Genomic DNA, 17250 nt, shown 5'->3' with positions numbered 1-17250 from the left:
TGGTAGAGTCCAAAAGATTTCCGTCATTAAAACGCCATCCCAGATGTGTTATGCAATGCTTTTCTTTGTGGCTTCTTCAGCTATTCTTCAGTAGCCATTGATATTTTTTGACACTTATGAAATTGTTAAAAATAGCTGCATGAACGCCAATGAAAAAAGCTTGCAATAAATCTTCAGGATCTTGTGATGCCTAAGCCATACCTCAGCATTTGAGACAATTTGATCTAGTGTGGACGTTTGGAACAAAATATATTAAAAAAATCCTTCCAGTAGCACCTTATAGACCAACTAAGTTTGTTACTGGTATGCGCTTTCGTGTGCATGCACACTTCTTCAGATACACTGAAACAGAAGTCACCAGGCCCTTATATATAGTGAGAGGGTGGGGAGGGGTATTACTCAGAAGGGTGGTGGGAATGGGTGATTGGCTGATAAGTATGGTTAACCTGTTGACGACTGTTAACGACTGCAGTTGGTCTTACAGGAAAAAGCAAGGGGTGAGATGGCTAAAAATAGCTGTATCATGTATAATGAGATAAGAATCCAATGTTCAGACCAGGTCTCTCCATGGTTATAAGTTTGGTAATAAGTTGCAATTCAGCAACTTCTCTTTCCAGTCTATTTCTGAGTAATACCCCTCCCCACCCTCTCACTATATATAAGGATCTGGTGACTTCTGTTTCACTGTACAGTGGTACCTCGGGTTAAGTACTTAATTCGTTCCGGAGGTCCGTTCTTAACCTGAAACTGTTCTTAACCTGAAGCACCCCTTTAGCTAATGAGGCCTCCCGCTGCCGCCGCACCACTGCTGCGCGATTTCTGTTCTCGTCCTGTAGCAAAGTTCTCAACCCGAGGTAATATTTCTGGGTTAGCGGAGTCTGTAACCTGAAGCTTATGTAACCAGAGGTACCACTATATCTGAAGAAGTGTGCATGCACACGAAAGCTCATACCAATAACAAACTTAGTTGGTCTCTAAGGTGCTACTTATTTTATTTTATTTTGTTTTGTTTTGTTTCGACTACGGCAGACCAACGCGGCTACCTACCTGTGGAAGTTTGGGGCAGCCTAATGCATTTTTAAATTTGCTGTGCTTGATATTTCTTACCTGCTTCTGGGGCACAACTCTGGCATGAGGCTGGCCCAAGTGTGGGTGTTGCATTTGGGCTTTTAAATCTGCCAAGTCATGCAGTTTAGTGAGTGGACTCAAGTCAAGTTGCCACAAGTCACCCTCTCTATGCCTAAACTTTTGTAGAGCTCAGCCCTCTCATCTACAACAGTGTGAGGCAGGTAATGATACTGGTCTATTCTGCAGGGTGCTTGTAAGGGTTACATTTTGCATCATCTCATGCTGCTTAGTGGAAGGTGAGACAGAGTACCATCTGCTATCACTAGGGAGAAGCATTAACATCACATCCTGACCCCAGTCGTTCTCTTTGTCACCAACAGAAGAGCAGCAACTTTGGGCTCTATTTTTGTAATGCTTTCATCTGTCATGAGCCACTTTGAAGGAAAGGCTGGGTATAAACCTTTAAAACAAATAAAATAAGATTTGTAAAGTGCTTTGAACATTCACAAGTGCTACACACTTGTCAATACAAGTGTCCTGAAGGAAGTACTGGGGTGGAGGGCAATCACACGATAAAAGTCCAAACCGGAATAATGCTTGTAATTCTAGCTGTACCGTTTCCTATTCCAACCTAATGCCATTTGCAGAGAAAAAAATTAACCTGACCCAAAAAGAAAAGGTTTTTTTTTGTTTTTTTTTGCAAGCTGCCAACAACCAATATGACCTATATGGAGCTGTTTCCTTCAAAACGAAACACAGCAAATGCCATCATAATTTGCACTGGTTATGTGAACATAAGGAGATCATAAGACACTGTGGAGTCCTTTACCAATAAAAAAGGATTTAAAGGTAAAGGGACCCCTGACCATTAGGTCCAGTCGTGACCGACTCTGGGGTTGCGGCGCTCATCTCGCTTTATTGGCCGAGGGAGCCGGCGTACAGCTTCTGGGTCATGTGGCCAGCATGACTAAGCCGCTTCTGGCGAACCAGAGCAGTGCACAAAAATGCCGTTTACCTTCCCACCGGAGTGGTACCTATTTCTCTACTTGCACTTTGACGTGCTTTCGAACTGCTAGGCTGGCAGGAGCCAAGCAACGGGAGCTCACTCCGTCGCGGGGATTTGAACCGCCGACCTTCTGATCGGCAAGACCTAGGCTCTGTGGTTTAACCCACAGCACCACCCACGTCCCTAAAAAAAAAAAAAGGATTTAACGTATGTTAAATCAACACCATACATTTAAAACAGACACCGCACCCATTTAAAGCACATGACTTTCTCCCAAGTATCCTGGGAACTGTAGTTGTTAAGGCTGCTGGGAATCGTAGCTCTGCTAAGTAAAGTCTGGAGCTTTAAATGTGAGTTGGGTGTGCTTTAAATGTACATTACGGATCTGTCAAGGCTCAGAGTAACCAGAGGAAACTTGTTACCCACAACAAAGATGGCAACCCTGGGCAATGGTCCTTCCTTATTGGCTAGAGAAAATGAGCCAACCCCCGTTGGACGTTAGAAATTGACAGCTGAAGGTAGCGCCCTTCGCTAAGATGGCGGCCACCAGAAGTCAAAGACAGACATTGCGCTCCCCTTCACACCCCACTCATGGCATTGCATAACATAAGTGAATTTAAAAACAGTTCTCTCATAGTCTACCTGCACTATACTTAAGTGCAGATGACCAAGAGCCGCTCCAGGACGGCGCTGGCGAGAAGAGAAAGACCCGAGCCGCCATCCTCCCCCCCTCCTCCCTCCCCAAAATGGCGCCGGCGAGAAACGAAGGCCCGAGTCCCTCCCTAAGATGGCGCCTGTAAGAAAAAAAATGGCCGGATCCCTCCCTAAGATGGCGGCGGCCGGAAGCGGCGGCCTTTCCCCTCATATCGTTTCCAGCCGCGACGCCCCGGGTCCAGGAACCAAGCTCGGCGAGGCGGGGCTTGCGCCGCCTGCCGTGGTTGCCTCCCCATCGAGCTGTATGGGCGGCGGCGGCGACGACGGAGAAGAGAGGCAGAGAGGACGGAAGAGAAAGGCTCCGCGGTGCGCATGCGCCGATCTCCATGGAGAGACAAGGGGGCGAGAGAGACGGAGGGGAGGCCAGGTAAACAGTCGCCCGCCCCCCAACCCCACCTCTGGCAAAGGAGGAGGAGGAGGGGATAATTCGGGGGGCGGGCGGGGGACAGGATAGAGTTGGACGGTTGGAGGCTCCGTGGTGCGGGAGGCGGCGGGGGGGCAGCAATGAGGAAGGGCGCAGGATTGGGCCCGGGGTGGGGGGCGGGTGCTCGGGTGGGTGTCTTTCTGGCCTCAGTTTCTCAAGGCGAGGCGGCTCTTCAGGCGAGACTGGGCGGGGCTTCTCCCACAGCAGCTCCTCCCCATTTCCAGGCCTCTCCCGATATCTCTTGCTTTTTGGGGACTTCACACGTGCGAGGCCGCTTTTATTATTATGGGCTCGTGTCCAGCTCAGTTGCACTTGGGGATGTCAAGTGAGCCAAGTCAGTTTGTTTCGTTGGGGCTGCTCTGGGTGTGACTAACGTTAAGTAAGCAAGCTATTACCACGACGGCTCTTATGATCACTACCGTCATGTTGTTGTGAGTTTCGTCGGCTCCAATCCAAAGGGTGACTAACGCTGGGTGCATGCTTTCTCTCTCTCTCGTTGTTATTATTTGCATTGGTCTGCTCTTGAGGGTGGCTATGGGTGAGTGCAGCCGAGTATTACTACTGCTACTTCTATTCCCGTCAACAGTTTTATTGGGTCTATTCTGAATGTGACCAACGTTGGGTGCAAGCTGTTGGTGGTGGGGAATGCAGCACTGCGGACTCTGCGGTCCTTATCTCAGACCCTCCTTCAAGTGCTTCTCCCCCATGGGATGTCCAGAGGGTGGAATAGGGCTTTTCAGTGGTGGCTCCCTGCTTGTGGAATGTTCTCCCCAGGGCACCAGACAGAAATGTAACTTTTTTTACCTGGGCTTTTTGCCCTTAATTTGAGGGGTTCTAAGTACTTGTGGCTTCTCTTAGTGGCACAGGATCCATAAGGCCTGCCCTTTGTTTTGTATGGATGTGGTTTTTTTTAATTATTTGGTTTGTTGTAACAGGTTTTAATGTTTATACTGTGTTGTAACTCACTTTTGTGAGTAAAGTAGTTAATAAATATAAATATTGTTTATTTTGTTAGCTGCACAACACGGTCCCTAAGTTACCCACAATCAGGTTTTAAAAACATACAAAATATTAGTGTTGCTATACTAATAACAACAGTGAGTACCAACGCATGTGCTGCTATATAATATTTATAGCATTGCAACAACACCTGTGTACTGTGTACAGTATCTTAGAGTTTCATTGGCAAAAATGAATAAACATGTAGTAAAACAACATCATTGATAGAAGGCAGCTTCCTCCTTGAATGAACACAGGAAGGTACAGTGGTGCCCCGCAAGACGAATGCCTCACAAGACGAAAAACTCGCTAGATGAAAGGGTTTTCCGTTTTTGCGTTGCTTTGCTAGACGAATTTCCCTATGGGCTTGCTTCGCAAGACGAAAACGTCTTGCGCTTTTTTTTAAAAGCCGCTTGAAGAGGCGCAGTTGCGATGGACCGTGCTTCGCAAGACGAAAAACATCGCAAGACGAAAAGACTCACGGAACGAATTCTTTTTGTCTTGCGAGGCACCACTGTATGCATCATTCAAGCTTGGTTGCCATCAGCTCGGAGGATCAAAGGAGTGGCGTGACTTTGTGGGTTGTTGCTTTCCTTGGAAAAGCTGCACGTCTAACCCCCACCTGTGTGATGCAGTGTAAGTAACTGGGATAGAAAAGCTTGGAGCCAAATGGCTTCTGGGACCTGCGTGGTTAATGCATGTTTAATTTAGTGTTTACAATAAAAAAAAATGGTACCATACTTCAGTTTTCAAAACATGCTTTATTGTTAATATCCTTAACATATACTTTGAGGCTTCAAAGCACTTACATTTCAGTAATCCTTGAGTGTCGGCCAGGCGCAAAAAAACGGTGCCTAGACGTTTTGAGGAGCTCACAAACGGAGAATCGTTAGGTGCAAAATGCGCCTGGCGCCTTACTAATTTCGAACCTTGGTATGATGTGTATGGAATCTTATCCCTACACCACCCTGCCTTCTTTAAATATCTGTGTGAGTGTTTATATAGTGCTATCGGTGTACATAGCCCTCTGCAGGGGAGCATAAAATGGGAAAAGTTTCTGCCCTGATAAGCTTACAATCTAAAACTTAAAAGTGATGATGGGGTGCAAGAGAAGTGCCTCCTCTCGTTCCGAGTTGTGGGGTTGTGTTGAGTGCAGGTCAGTTTGAACCATGGTGCCATCACTGTACATGACACTTCACGGAAATGCACATAATATTTAAAAACCCAAGGACTGGACGGGTCCCCACCCGAAGGACATTGCAAACTAGTAAGTGTTCATATGAGTGGTTAGAGCAATAAGACATTTGTCTCCATTGGTTGCTCTTTTCCCTCCCCTCTGGTGCCTGGGGGAGGAAGTTTGTGATGCAAATTGATCCCTATAATTTAATGTACCTTCTCACCGTCTGCACTTGTGGGATGTCCGTAATCTCTGTTACTGATTTATTTAGACAGTACATGGGATGCCCATAGCTAAGTGGTAGAGCACAGCCCTCGTAGGGCTGGGAAAGACCTGTCTGAATTCTGCCACAGTGGGTGTAGAGCAGGATGAATAAAAGCAAGTTCTTCTTTACATAACATATAGTTAAACTGTGGAACTCCCTCCCATAGGACACAGTGATGGCTACCAACTTGAATAGCTTTAAAAGAGGATTGGAAAAATTCTTGCCACAGATACACATGTAGCAGTTATTTCCAGGTTAGGCTGCTGTAATGTGCTCTACATGGGGCTACCCTTGAGAAACGTCTGAAATTTGCAATTGGTCCCAGAAAATTAGGAGTGCTGCTGGGAACTTGGTTGCATGATGCATCAGTTGCAATGCCTCCCAGTTCGTTGCCTGGTTCAGTACAAGGCACTGGTTTTTACCTTTAAGTGCATCTCCACCCTGTGAACCAGCTTGCGGGGTGGTTTCTGCATCCCTGTGAGGCATGTGGAAACTAAGGACCTGGGATAGAGCATCTTCATCAGTGGTGCCCAGGCCGAACATTGGAAGATCCATCTTTCCACTTAAAGCCTTTTAGTGACAAGTCGAAATGCTTTCTGGGCATTTCATGGAAATTCTTCTAGCTTTTGACTGTTCAGCTTGTTGGTCCTTTTGCTTTTTGCATTAAGGATGGCCAGATTTGTTTGGTGCTTCTGTTCTTAGAATTCTGAGTCGCCCAGGCAATTCCATAATAGTGGAAATAAATGAATATTACAGAGACCTTTTTTAACCAAAAGCTAAAATCTGAAAGCACTCTGGGGCACTGAAATTAGGGCAAAATTGCTTAGCTTTGGTAATAGCATTATTATTAGTGTGTGAGGAAATGCAGCAGAATGATAGGCATCATCTTCACGAATCTGTGTTTTTCTTCCCAGGATCTGGATGAAGCAGCTGTGAAGCAGTGGAAGACTAAAAACCCAGGCTCCTGTCTTCTGATGCATAGTGGAGTGAAGAAATGAAGGGGTGAGAGAGAGAGGATGCCTCTGAATATATTTTGCTTCCGGGGGGGGGGAGCAGTGGGGGGTGGCTCTTAGTCTCAGGCCCTGCTTGGGGGCTTCCTGGGGGTATCTTCTTTGCTTCAGGGTGCTAGCCACAGGGCTCTTCTTATGAGAGTGAGTGAATGCCCCCACAAGTTTCTGAGATAAATTCTGTTTGTAAACAATAGCAGGGCTATTAGGCCTAGTGGCTGATGGTTCTCTTTTCCTCCTGCTCCCAGGATAGTTGCCCTGCCAGGGAGTCCAGCATCCTGGGGCCAAACAAAAGATTCTGTCGAACCCACAAGCAGGCCTCCCCTCATTCATCCTCAGCCAAAAGGCATATTGCTTCTCTCCTTGAAGGATTGGACAGATTCATGGAGCATAAGGCTATAAATGGCTTCTAGCCAGGAAGGCTATGCTCTGCCTCCATGGTCAGAGCCACAGGAAGGAGGAGTGCTCTTGAGCTCAGGTCCTGCTTGCCTAACCTCCCTCACAGGGTTGTTGGGAGGAGAAAGTGGGGTGAGAACTATGCACTCCACCTTGAGCTCCTTTGAGGAGAAGTGGGATGTAAATGTAACAAATACATAAAATAAATTACATTGCACTTTCTGATACTGTTTTAAAATGCTGTAAGCCCCCTTCAGTCCCAACTTGAGAGCAAGGCGAGATATAAACACATTAAATAGCATTAGCCTCCAAGGTCTGGTGCATGTGGAGCAGGGTGTCTGCTGAAGGTCTCTTCTAAATAAGGGAGCCCCTCCTTCCTTCTGTAGCTGCCCACCCTCGAGAAAGAAGCAGAAAGGCGGGTGCACACAGCCCAAATACTGTCTCGGGGCTTCTAGGTTCTCTCCTCATTTGCCTACCTTTTTTCTCTTTCTTGGCAGACAGCAGAAAGCAGTAGAGACGGAAGAGGGCACTGTGCAAATCCAGGAAGGTGAGCACCCACCCACACCTGTTGCTCTTGCTTCCGGCCTCCCCCCCCATTGCCTCCCACTCCCCAAAAGCTAAACGGTGATCTGCTAGTGGAGATTCCCCTCCACTCCCTTCTAATCTTCTGGAACAGTGCTCCGCTGGTTGTGCGGGTGGGTGGAGAGTGTTCCTGCCTGGGCAACGCTTAATGAGCAAATGTGTCCATCTCTCTTACCTGGGCGGCATCCCCTTCCCTTCTTTCCTTAAGGGGCAGTGGCGACAGGTGAAGATCCCACCAGTGTGGCTATTGCTAGCATTCAATCAGCTGCTACCTTCCCTGATCCCAACATCAAATATGTCTTCCGGACAGAAAATGGGGGCACTCAGGTAAGACACTTAATCAGATTCCCCTCATGCCGCTGGTTTTGTTTCCTTTGGGGTGGGTTGGTGGGTGTGCAATATAGTGACTCTGTTATTCCTTGGCGGTCAGAGGCAGCAGTACCCCCACAGAAGCCACAAGAAGGGAGAATACTCTTGTGCTTGTCTCCTGCTTGCGGGTTTCTTCACAAGCATCTGGTTGGCCACTGTAAGAACAGGATGTTGGACTAGATGGGCCATTGGCCTGATCCAGTACTGTTATTCTCATGTTCTTCCCACTATCTATTCTCTCTACATCACCCCTAACTCAGCACACACACCGCATCTCATTTCCCAGCATTTCTGAAAACTAGACTAAAACAGTAGGTGTTCATAAAAATGGGGATGGGGCACCTGTGCTCCCCATCCAGTGTGTCCAGAGACATGTGGAAGACATCTTTGCTCTGCTGAAATGCTCCGTCCTTCCACCTTCTGGAAGTCCAAGGTGGCCAAAGCATAAGGAGACTTAGCACAGGGTGCCTCCCTGTCTCTGGCATGCAGGGACTTGTACCCTCTCAGGCTGGTCCTGCCAGCCCCTTCATTAGCCTGGCCTGTGTGTTCCCCCTTGTAGGCATGAGCCGCCTCTTGTGCAAATGCAGTTATGGGGGTATCCTGGGATTGCATCCTGGAGAAAGAGGCCAAGCCAAATGGTTTGCAAGGGTCCTGCTAGCTCTTGGGGTTATTTCCAGCAAGGCTCATGGAAGCGATGGGGGTCTTAATTATTCTAGAAAAATATCGTACTTTTGCGTGTATAAGACTAGGTTTTTTTACTCTAAAATAATGTTTAAAAATGGGGGTCGTCTTCTACATGGGAGTTATCTTCCCCCATTTTCATAAATTTGAGTCTCCAAAAATAGAGGTTGTGTTGTACACGGAAAAATACAGTACATTTGTAAGATCCCAGCCCCTCCTTCAGAATGCTCAGCATGGTGTGGATGTTTCTGCTCCCCGGCACATTTGGGAAGGGCCATAGCTCAGTGGTAGAACATGTGCTTTGCATGCAGAAGGTCCCAGGTTTAATCCCTGGCTGCATCTGCAGGCAAGGTTGGGAAGGACCCTTGCCTGAAACTCTGAAGAGCTGCTGCTAGTCAGTTTAGACAGTACAGTCGTACCTTGGTTGCCGAACGCCTTGGAACTCGTATGTTTCGGCTCCCGAACGATCAAAAACCGGAAGTGAGTGTTCCGGTTTTGGAACGATTTTCAGAAGCTGAACGTCTGGCATGGCTTCCATGGCTTCTGATTGGCTGCAGGGTGTTCCTGCAGCCAATCGAAAGCCATGCCTTGATTTTCGAACAGTTCCAGAAGTCGAATGGACTCCTGGAACGGATTCTGTTTTAGAACCAAGGTACGACTGTACTGAGCTACATGGACCAAATGGCATGACTCAGTGTAAGGCAACTTTCTATGTTCCCCCCTTGCAAGAAAGTAGCTAGGTGAAAGCATGTGTCATAGGCTCACCCAGTCAACCTCATGGTTCAGCAGGACTCTGAACCTGCGTTTTCTGGCTGGAGCTGATGAGGGTTTGGAGGGGGGCAGATTGGCAAAGGCTGTTCTCACCACTAAGCACTTGCTCTGTTAACGATGTCCCCCCTTTGCTCTTTTCACCAGCTGATGTACAGAGTGATTCAGGTAGCTGAGGGGCAGCTGGATGGGCAGACCGAGGGGACTGGGGCTATCAGCGGTTATCCTGCAACGCAGTCCATGACACAGGTAGGTTCTGCTGAGTCAGCGGAGGAAATGGTGACATTGCCAATCTGCTCTATGCAGTCATCCTTTCTGGCTGAGCTGTTAGCTCTGCTCCTCTGGTCCCAGGTGGTGAAACAGGCTCCTTGAGGCTTATGGACAGGAGGTGGATATTCTGCAGGCACATTCACCCCAATTCTGCACCTTGAATAACTTAGGTACAGCTGTATGTAGTTAGTGCATTTGCAGCATTCAGCACCTGCTAGTCAGTACGAAGGGCCAAAGGGTGATTCCAGGTGGGGCTTAATTCATAAATGGGTTGTTGAGATCTTGCAAATGAGTAATTGGCAAGAGAAGTTTTTCTTCCTGCTGGGTTTTCCCTGGAAATAGTATAACTGAGCTAAAATAGGGGGTGGGGATACAGGCTGGCATATTTTCGCTGTTTATAGTGTGTGGACTCTCAAAATCTTGCAGGCATGTGGCACCCCCAGACCAGCAGAAAGAGCCCTCCTGGAAGCACCCAAAGAGTGACAAGGAATCCTTCTTAGCCCCTCCCCTTCCCTTTGGCTTTTCCATAGCTCATAAGGACTAGAAGCTTGTTTCATAAAACCAGGCTGCTGAATATCAAATAACTGCCTCTGCCCCTCACTTCTTGCATCTAAGGTACCTTTGAAGGTATAAGCAGCTCAATCCAGGCAGTTGTGATGCTGTTGGGGTGTTTGTGAAGGGTATCACTGGATCACGTTCCTCAGTTTTGTTGAATTAATTCAACTAAATAAGTTTTAATTGGATTTTGGAAAACAAATGTACAATTTTGTGTGTGTTATCTTCGCCAGTGGGTTGTCCAAACTTCTGTTTTGAATGATGCTTTTATAGAGTAGGGTAGAGTGAGACTAGGGATGAGTTTATGAAACCAAGGGGGTGGTTGCCTGAGAAGATTTGGGAACCACTGTGCTAGACTGTGCTAGACTGAAGGTTCTGAACCCTCCTGCGCCGATTTTGCACTTGTGCCTTGGGCTTCAATACACAAGCAATGTAGGAAGAGCATCTCAAGGGAGGAGCATCCTGAGAGAATAACACCATTGTCTGTCTCTGCCTGAGATGGATACCTGCCCAAGTATTTGTTGAGGTAGATGTATCTGAAGGAGGCTCCTCTCTTCTCCTCCCCCCAGGCTGTCATCCAGGGTGCATTCACCAGCGAAGATGCCGTCGAGACAGAAGCTGCAACCACAGAGACGCACTACACGTACTATCCTGCCACTGCAGTGGCTGACACCAGCACATCTGCCGGGGCAGGGACCACAGCCACAGCCGTGGTGACGACCCAGAACTCAGATGCCCTGCTGGGGCAAGCGACGCCAACTGGCACAGGTCAGTTGGGTTGGGCTACCTGTGAGACAACTAGAGCCTCCCCTCCCCTCCCCAGGAGCCTTCTGGCAAGTTCAACTTACTTAGCCCCTTCCCCTGGGAAATGGAGTTGCTCCCACCTCTGGGCTCGCTACAGATTTTCCATGTCAAGATGGAGCCGTTTTGGCCATCTCAGGTTGTGCAAATGAATCGGAACAACATTGCGCATCTAAAACTGTTGTTGCAGAGCACGAGTGGTGAAGTTAGGAGTCTAGGTTACACAGGTTGGACACAGATTTCGGGAAACAAGCTCCCGTTTCTATAGATCGGGGAAACCCAGTTTCAGATGTGAAGGTACTACGCAGTCATGTTATTATCCTCACCACCACCACTTTTCCCACCCACCCCTTTAGAACTAGAGCAGCTTGGCCACCTGTTTGGTTTCATGGGAGCTCCTTCAGAGCTGTGCTGCTCTTCTCTACAACTCTGTCTTGTTTTGAATTGCACAGGGCAGTTTTTTGTCATGATGTCGCCACAGGAGGTTCTGCAAAGTGGGACACAGAGGTCCATCGCACCCAGGACACACCCTTACTCACCGTGAGTGCTCTCCTTCCCTGTCACATACCAGTCTCTAAAGTTCCTCTTTTATTCGGGGGTGGGGTACAGTTTCCCTGAGTGTCCGATGGCTTCCCAGCCTGGAAGGGGGACTCCTGAGGGTCTCCTCCTGTCTCTGAAAATCTGAAGGGGAAACCCAGTGCCAAACTCTGTGTTTTTGACTCCATTAGGAAGTCTGAAGCTCCACGAACGACCCGAGATGAGAAACGTCGGGCACAGCACAATGAAGGTGAGTGGGAACTGTTTTGCTAACAAACGTGATCCTTGAATTTAGCCACACTGTTCCATGAGGAGAGGTTGCTTGGAGTGCTGACTGCCTTGCAACCCTCTGTATGAGGATCTTCTTGCAGGGCGTACTGCAGCACTGCAATCTGTTCAGCATCTTGAAAGAGACTGGTCCACATCCCACCGTTCTAGTATGCCAGTCATTCTTCCACTTCATGTTCAATTGTTATTTTGTTTGAATTCTTAGCAGGTCTGAGACCTTGTACGTATTGAGATAGATTTGCGCACAACAGAAATATTTAAGAAGAAGAAAATTCATGTGAAACCAGACAGTATTTGTGCCCTGTTCTCCAGCCAGAAAGACTACCAGAGCGGTTTACATACTCAAAACAAGGCAGTCCCTACCCGCAGGCTTACAATCTAGAAACACAAGGGAAAGAGAGCAGACTTGGTGATGTATTATACATGTGCCATGGCTTCCAAACTAGGCTTGTACTTCTCCATATGCTCTGAATCCTACCACCTTTGGTGCTGCCTTCCTCCTCCTCTTCATTTCGGAAAGTAAAGTTGGGTGGTGGTAAAGCTTGCTGGGCTCTTGGTTTAACACAGCAGCAATGTGCTCCTGTGGACCAGAGGATCTCCCCTGTCTGAAGTAATTTGGTGAGGGCAGCAATGGCCAAGGTTGACTGGTATGGTTTCAGTGATGAATTGCTCTTTCCTAGCTGCTGTACTTACTGCCTCTTGCAATTTTTAATTATTTGTTTTAACGGTTGACAACCCAGTTTCTTTCTCTTTTTCCTTTTGAAGTTAAAGGAGAGTCGTGTTCTCTCTCCTGACCCTCATATATACTATCTTGCTCACAACCTCTTCAGCATACCCTGTTTCTCCCCCACCTTGTCTATTATCTTGTCTGGTATGTTCTAAAAAAAGAGAAAGCCTCTAAAGAAATCCTCTGCATATGCCACTATATGTTCACATCTCACCCTCCAAGGATTTTATTCTGAGTTCTAAAGTATTTCCAACGCTGGCTAAAATTCTGGAAAAACTAGTAAGACCATTTGAAGCGTTTGAGTTGTGTTCAGTTGCAGGTAATAATTGTCAAGAGGTGGGACCCGGCTGGCCACCTTAAATGGAGAGTTGTGTGTGTAGAATGACCGGTGGTAGGCCAGGAGGCAGGGAGTCATTTTGGGCTGGCCAAAAGGCTCTTCTTGAGGAATACCAAGTGCTTTTTTACAAAGGGCATAGCTAAACTATGAAACTGACTCCCGCAGCAGGCAGTAACGGCCACCAAATTGTATGACTTTAAAAGAGGATTGGACAAATTCATGGAGGAGAAGGCTACGAATGGGTACTCAGCATGATAGTGATGCTGGGAGGCTGTCATGATTTCAAATACCAGCTGCTAGAAACCACAGGAAGGGAGAGTACTCTTTTGCTTGCAAGTTTCCCAGAGGCATTTGGTTGGCGGCTGTGAGAACAGCATGCTGGACTAGGTGGGCCCTTGGCCTCATCCAGCAGGCTCTGTTTATGATGTTTATCTTTCCATTTCTTCCAGTGGAGCGCAGGCGCAGGGACAAGATCAACAACTGGATTGTGCAGCTGTCTAAGATTATCCCTGACTGTTCCATGGAGAACACCAAGTCTGGGCAGGTAAGGGGGCTTGAACTGGCCTTCTGTAGGAGCAGAGACAGTCTGGGCCCAGTTTCAGAAAGGCCCCAGCAGGGTGCCAGCCCTTGACTTCAGCCCCACTCAGTGTCAGCTGCTGCATCTGTGAAGCTGCTTGCCATTCTAATTTCCACAGTGCTTGATGCCATGTTGACTTCACCAGGGTTTTCTGGGTAATCTTAAAATGGTGGGCACATTACTGAGGGATCAAAAAGGCCAGAAGGGGCTCTGCCTGAGGGAGCTGACCTGAGCTCAGCACCTTCTCAAACATTCTGCCTACCAAACTTCAAAATCTTGTATCCAGAACTCTACTCTGCACATCAAGGAAATCGTTCATTTTGGCATTTAGTAACCCATGTTGGTGTCCATATCAAGCAGTCTGTATGCATGTGCATGGATTAAAAAACATATAGGTGCAAAACAGGAGCCGTTGGGTGAAGCAGCAGCCATCAGTTGCTTTGGATGCCTTGTAAAAGCAGACCTGTTTGCCCAGACTTTCCCTGACCCCAGAATATTGGACCCTGTTTTGTGTGCTTCAATCCCTTTAATGCCTTTTAAAATTCCTTTTTACAAGCTTTGTTGCTGCTGCTTTGTTTGTTTTGGGTTGTATTTTTTCTGTTAATTCTGTTGCTTTTCTGTTGTTCACAACTCAAAGCTTTTTAAAACATTAAGTGGTTTATAAGAGCTTTTGAATAGAATCATTAAAAAAATGACCCCAGGATCTGTCTTGTTGCCCCCATCAGAAGGAATCCCCTGCTTCCATCTTCACCTGGAATTGTTTGGTTCCCTGTTTGGTCAGGGGTGTCTTTCCTCTCCCACACCTGCCTTAACTTGTTGCAGCACCTGGCAACAAAAGTTGTGCTGGTTTTAACATTTCTAGGCAGGAGGAGGCAGTTTTCCGGTCTTCAAGAAAATGGCACACTGGGATGGGTGGAAGGGGGAGGGGGTTGAAGAGAGAAGGCAGCCATGAGCTGCCGAGTGTTCCCACCTGAAGTGTCAGGGGCTGGTACTACCCTGGGGTCTCCCCCCCGGGCCCCCAGCTCAATCACTCGCTTTCACTGCAGAGCAAAGGAGGGATCCTCTCCAAAGCTTGTGACTACATCCAGGAGCTGCGGCAGAGCAACATTCGTCTCTCCGAGGAGCTGCAGGGCTTGGACCAGCTACAGATGGACAATGAGGTCTTGCGGCAGCAGGTAAGGCTGGCCAGAAGGAGAGCAGGGTGTGGATGTTTTTCTACCAGAAGGGGAGAAGTAGTGGGGGAGCTCTTTAAGGGGGTGGAAGTGGCATGGCAGGGGCTCTTCCAGCAGAGTCTGCCTATTGCTTGCAGTGGTATGTATGTAGGGACGCGGGTGGCGCTGTGGGTTAAACCACAGAGCCTAGGACTTGCCAATCAGAAGGTCAGCAGTTTGAATCCCCGCGACGAGGTGAGCTCCCGTTGCTCGGTCCCTGCTCCTGCCAACCTAGCAGTTCAAAAGCACATCAAAGTAGATAAATAGGTACCACTCCAGTGGGAAGGTAAACGGTGTTTCCGTGCGCTGCTCTGGTTCACCAGAAGCGGCTTGGTCCTGCTGGCCACATGACCCGGAAGCTGTACACTGGCTCCCTCGGCCAATAAAGCGAGATGAGCACCGTAACCCCAGAGTCGGCCACGACTGGACCTGATGGTCAGGGGTCCCTTTACCTTTATGTATGTGTAGGAATATAGGAAGTTGCCTTGTGCGGAGAGAAACCACTGGTCTTTCTAGCTCAGTATTGTCTACACTGACTGGCCGCGATTTCTGGCAGGCGTCTCTCCCTAGAGAGACCTAGAGATGCTACTGGGCATTGAACTTGGGTCCTTCTCAATGCAGAGCAGATGCTCTCCACTGAGCTGCAGCCCTTCCCTTAGCATCTAGGGACATAGGAAGCTGCCATATACTGAGGCAAATCATTGGTCCATCTAGCTCAGTATTGCCTACACTGGATGGCAACAGCAGCTCTCAGGCGTTTGAGGCAGAGGATATTCCCAGCCCTGTCTGCAAATTTAACCTGGAGAGGAATGGCAAACCAAGCTGATGGACTATGCCGTAATGGCAAAACTGACGGGAAGACTCAGAAACTAAGAGGACAAAAGCTCTATAAAAGAATGGGAAAAATTTATAAGCTACTTAAGAGACCACTGTAAGCAGAGGTAAACATTGGCAGGATTTTGATTTCACTTGTAATGTAACAATTACCATGGATAATATGGATTGATATAATAGAGTATGGAAGAATATGCAGTTTCAAATGTTCAAAATGGGACTCCATGGAGAGGGTGGGGGGAAGTCCCGAAATTCGGAGGAATCTCTGTATATGGATATATATTTGGATTTTTATAACTTTGTACATGTAAAACCAAATAAAAATGCTTTTTAAAAAAATGATTTCAAATTGAACCTGGGACCTTCTGCATGCAAGGCAGGCGCTCTGCCACGGAGCTGAGGCCCTTCCCTGCTTCCTTTCTCCCTCTGCAGGTGGAAGACCTGAAAAACAAGAACCTGATCTTGCGAGCGCAGCTGCGGCAGCACGGCGTGGAGGTCATCATCAAGGACAGCCACTGATAAGCCACCACTGACCAAGGGCCCTCCTCGCCCTCTTCCTCCTCCGGCACAGCAGCCGACGGGGGTCCTGTGCCTCGCCGGTGCTTCCACGCCAGGCCCCCGTCCTTGTTGTACAGACCCAGTGAGCAGCGCTGTTGCTCCCGGGCCAGGGAGCTGGGCTGGGCTCAGCTCAGGACACTTGCCTCTGCCCAGCGCTCTTCCTCACGGCCCGGGACCTGGCTTGCCCCCTTGAGCTTAGATGCTGCCTCTCGACACAGTCCTCTGTCTTGATACGACCCTAATCAGTTCCAGGGTCACAACCTTTTCTCTCTTTCTTTCTCTCCTCCCTTTGAACAGCACCTCCCACCTGTGCGCTCGACACACCTCCCGCTGTGTCCGTGCATGCGATATTATGTAGACATGTTGCACGTCCCCCCTTTCTCCCTCGCGCCGCCTATAGGCCCTGCCTCCACAGCACTGCCCATCTCCGGGCACCTTACTCTTTGTAAGCGTGGAGAGCTGAGAGTCTTCCTCTCCCCCAACCCTGCTTTGTGGCTCTCCGGCCCAAACCAGCCAGTAGGAGGAAACCTTTACACCGCAGTGACAGCCTCACACGCGCTTCCCCTTCAAGGCTGGCCACCTAGTTCTGCCTCTGGGCTTCCACTCAAACAGCTGCAGGTCTGATGTGGCCCTCAAAACCCTCCCGAGAGTCTGGGCTTGCACTGAAGACAAGCCTGCCACAGCCTCCCCCTTTCTTTGCTCCACACCCTGGAAGGTGATTTAACGTTGCTCTCTTGCCATGGAAGCTGTTTGCCAAGGAGGTGAGTGTGGGTTGAGAGCAGCAGTAGCTGTCCTCCCATCTCAGGTGATTGGACAACTGGTTGGGGTGATGCTTCTCTCTCTCTCTCTTTTTTTGTTTTTCCCCCTGTTTTTTTTAAAAAAAAAATAAGTCTGGATTAAAAAAATAAAGTAATGGAAAAGCAGGGGGTTGTTCTGTCTTCTGGCTTGCGGATGAGTGTCAAGTCTCCTCTTGCAGCGGTAGAGAGGACATTGAGTTTGGCCCTGCCAAAATATGGGGCAGTACTGGTGAAGCAGCTGGAGAGATCTCCTGCCCTAGAGCACTGGCCTTGAACTGGTGGGTTGGGATATTGAAGAAGGA

At 48.4% G+C, this 17250-nt stretch overlaps 1 protein-coding gene and 1 long non-coding RNA gene across 7 annotated transcripts in view; both read left to right on the top strand.

The window, feature by feature from the left end:
* The first annotated feature begins 553 nt into the window (after positions 1–553).
* Positions 554–17250, top strand: part of LOC310694754 — a 75691-nt gene continuing 58994 nt past the window's right edge. The window contains exon 1 of the long non-coding RNA XR_014519807.1: positions 554–906. This is a non-coding gene — a long non-coding RNA (uncharacterized lncRNA). The remainder of the gene's footprint in view (positions 907–17250) is intronic.
* USF1 (upstream transcription factor 1) lies at positions 2590–17074 on the top strand. 6 transcript variants are annotated; one of them, XM_083478168.1, is made up of 11 exons: positions 2590–3155; positions 6568–6655; positions 7554–7603; positions 7853–7965; positions 9604–9705; positions 10851–11049; positions 11535–11622; positions 11811–11869; positions 13421–13515; positions 14595–14723; positions 16026–17074. In XM_083478168.1, exons 2-11 carry the CDS (start codon positions 6648–6650, stop codon positions 16110–16112), a joined length of 930 nt encoding a protein of 309 aa, XP_083334294.1. In that variant the 5' UTR covers positions 2590–3155; positions 6568–6647; the 3' UTR covers positions 16113–17074. The 6 variants fall into 6 exon arrangements, with proteins under 6 accessions (XP_083334294.1, XP_083334290.1, XP_083334295.1 ...); XM_083478164.1 differs by having other exon boundaries at positions 7847–7965; XM_083478169.1 differs by having other exon boundaries at positions 2939–3094.

The sequence above is a fragment of the Podarcis liolepis genome (assembly GCF_965112155.1).
Source record: "Podarcis liolepis genome assembly, chromosome: 15".
Lineage (NCBI taxonomy): Eukaryota > Metazoa > Chordata > Lepidosauria > Squamata > Lacertidae > Podarcis > Podarcis liolepis.
This window is presented reverse-complemented; position numbering and strand designations above follow the sequence as displayed.

Excerpts from the sequence above, each read along its gene's own strand:
- USF1 (XM_083478164.1), top strand. Across the intron at positions 7,966-9,603 it reads CAGAAAATGGGGGCACTCAG|CTGATGTACAGAGTGATTCA; the intron begins GTAAGACACTTA and ends TCTTTTCACCAG. Across the intron at positions 13,516-14,594 it reads AGAACACCAAGTCTGGGCAG|AGCAAAGGAGGGATCCTCTC; the intron begins GTAAGGGGGCTT and ends CTTTCACTGCAG.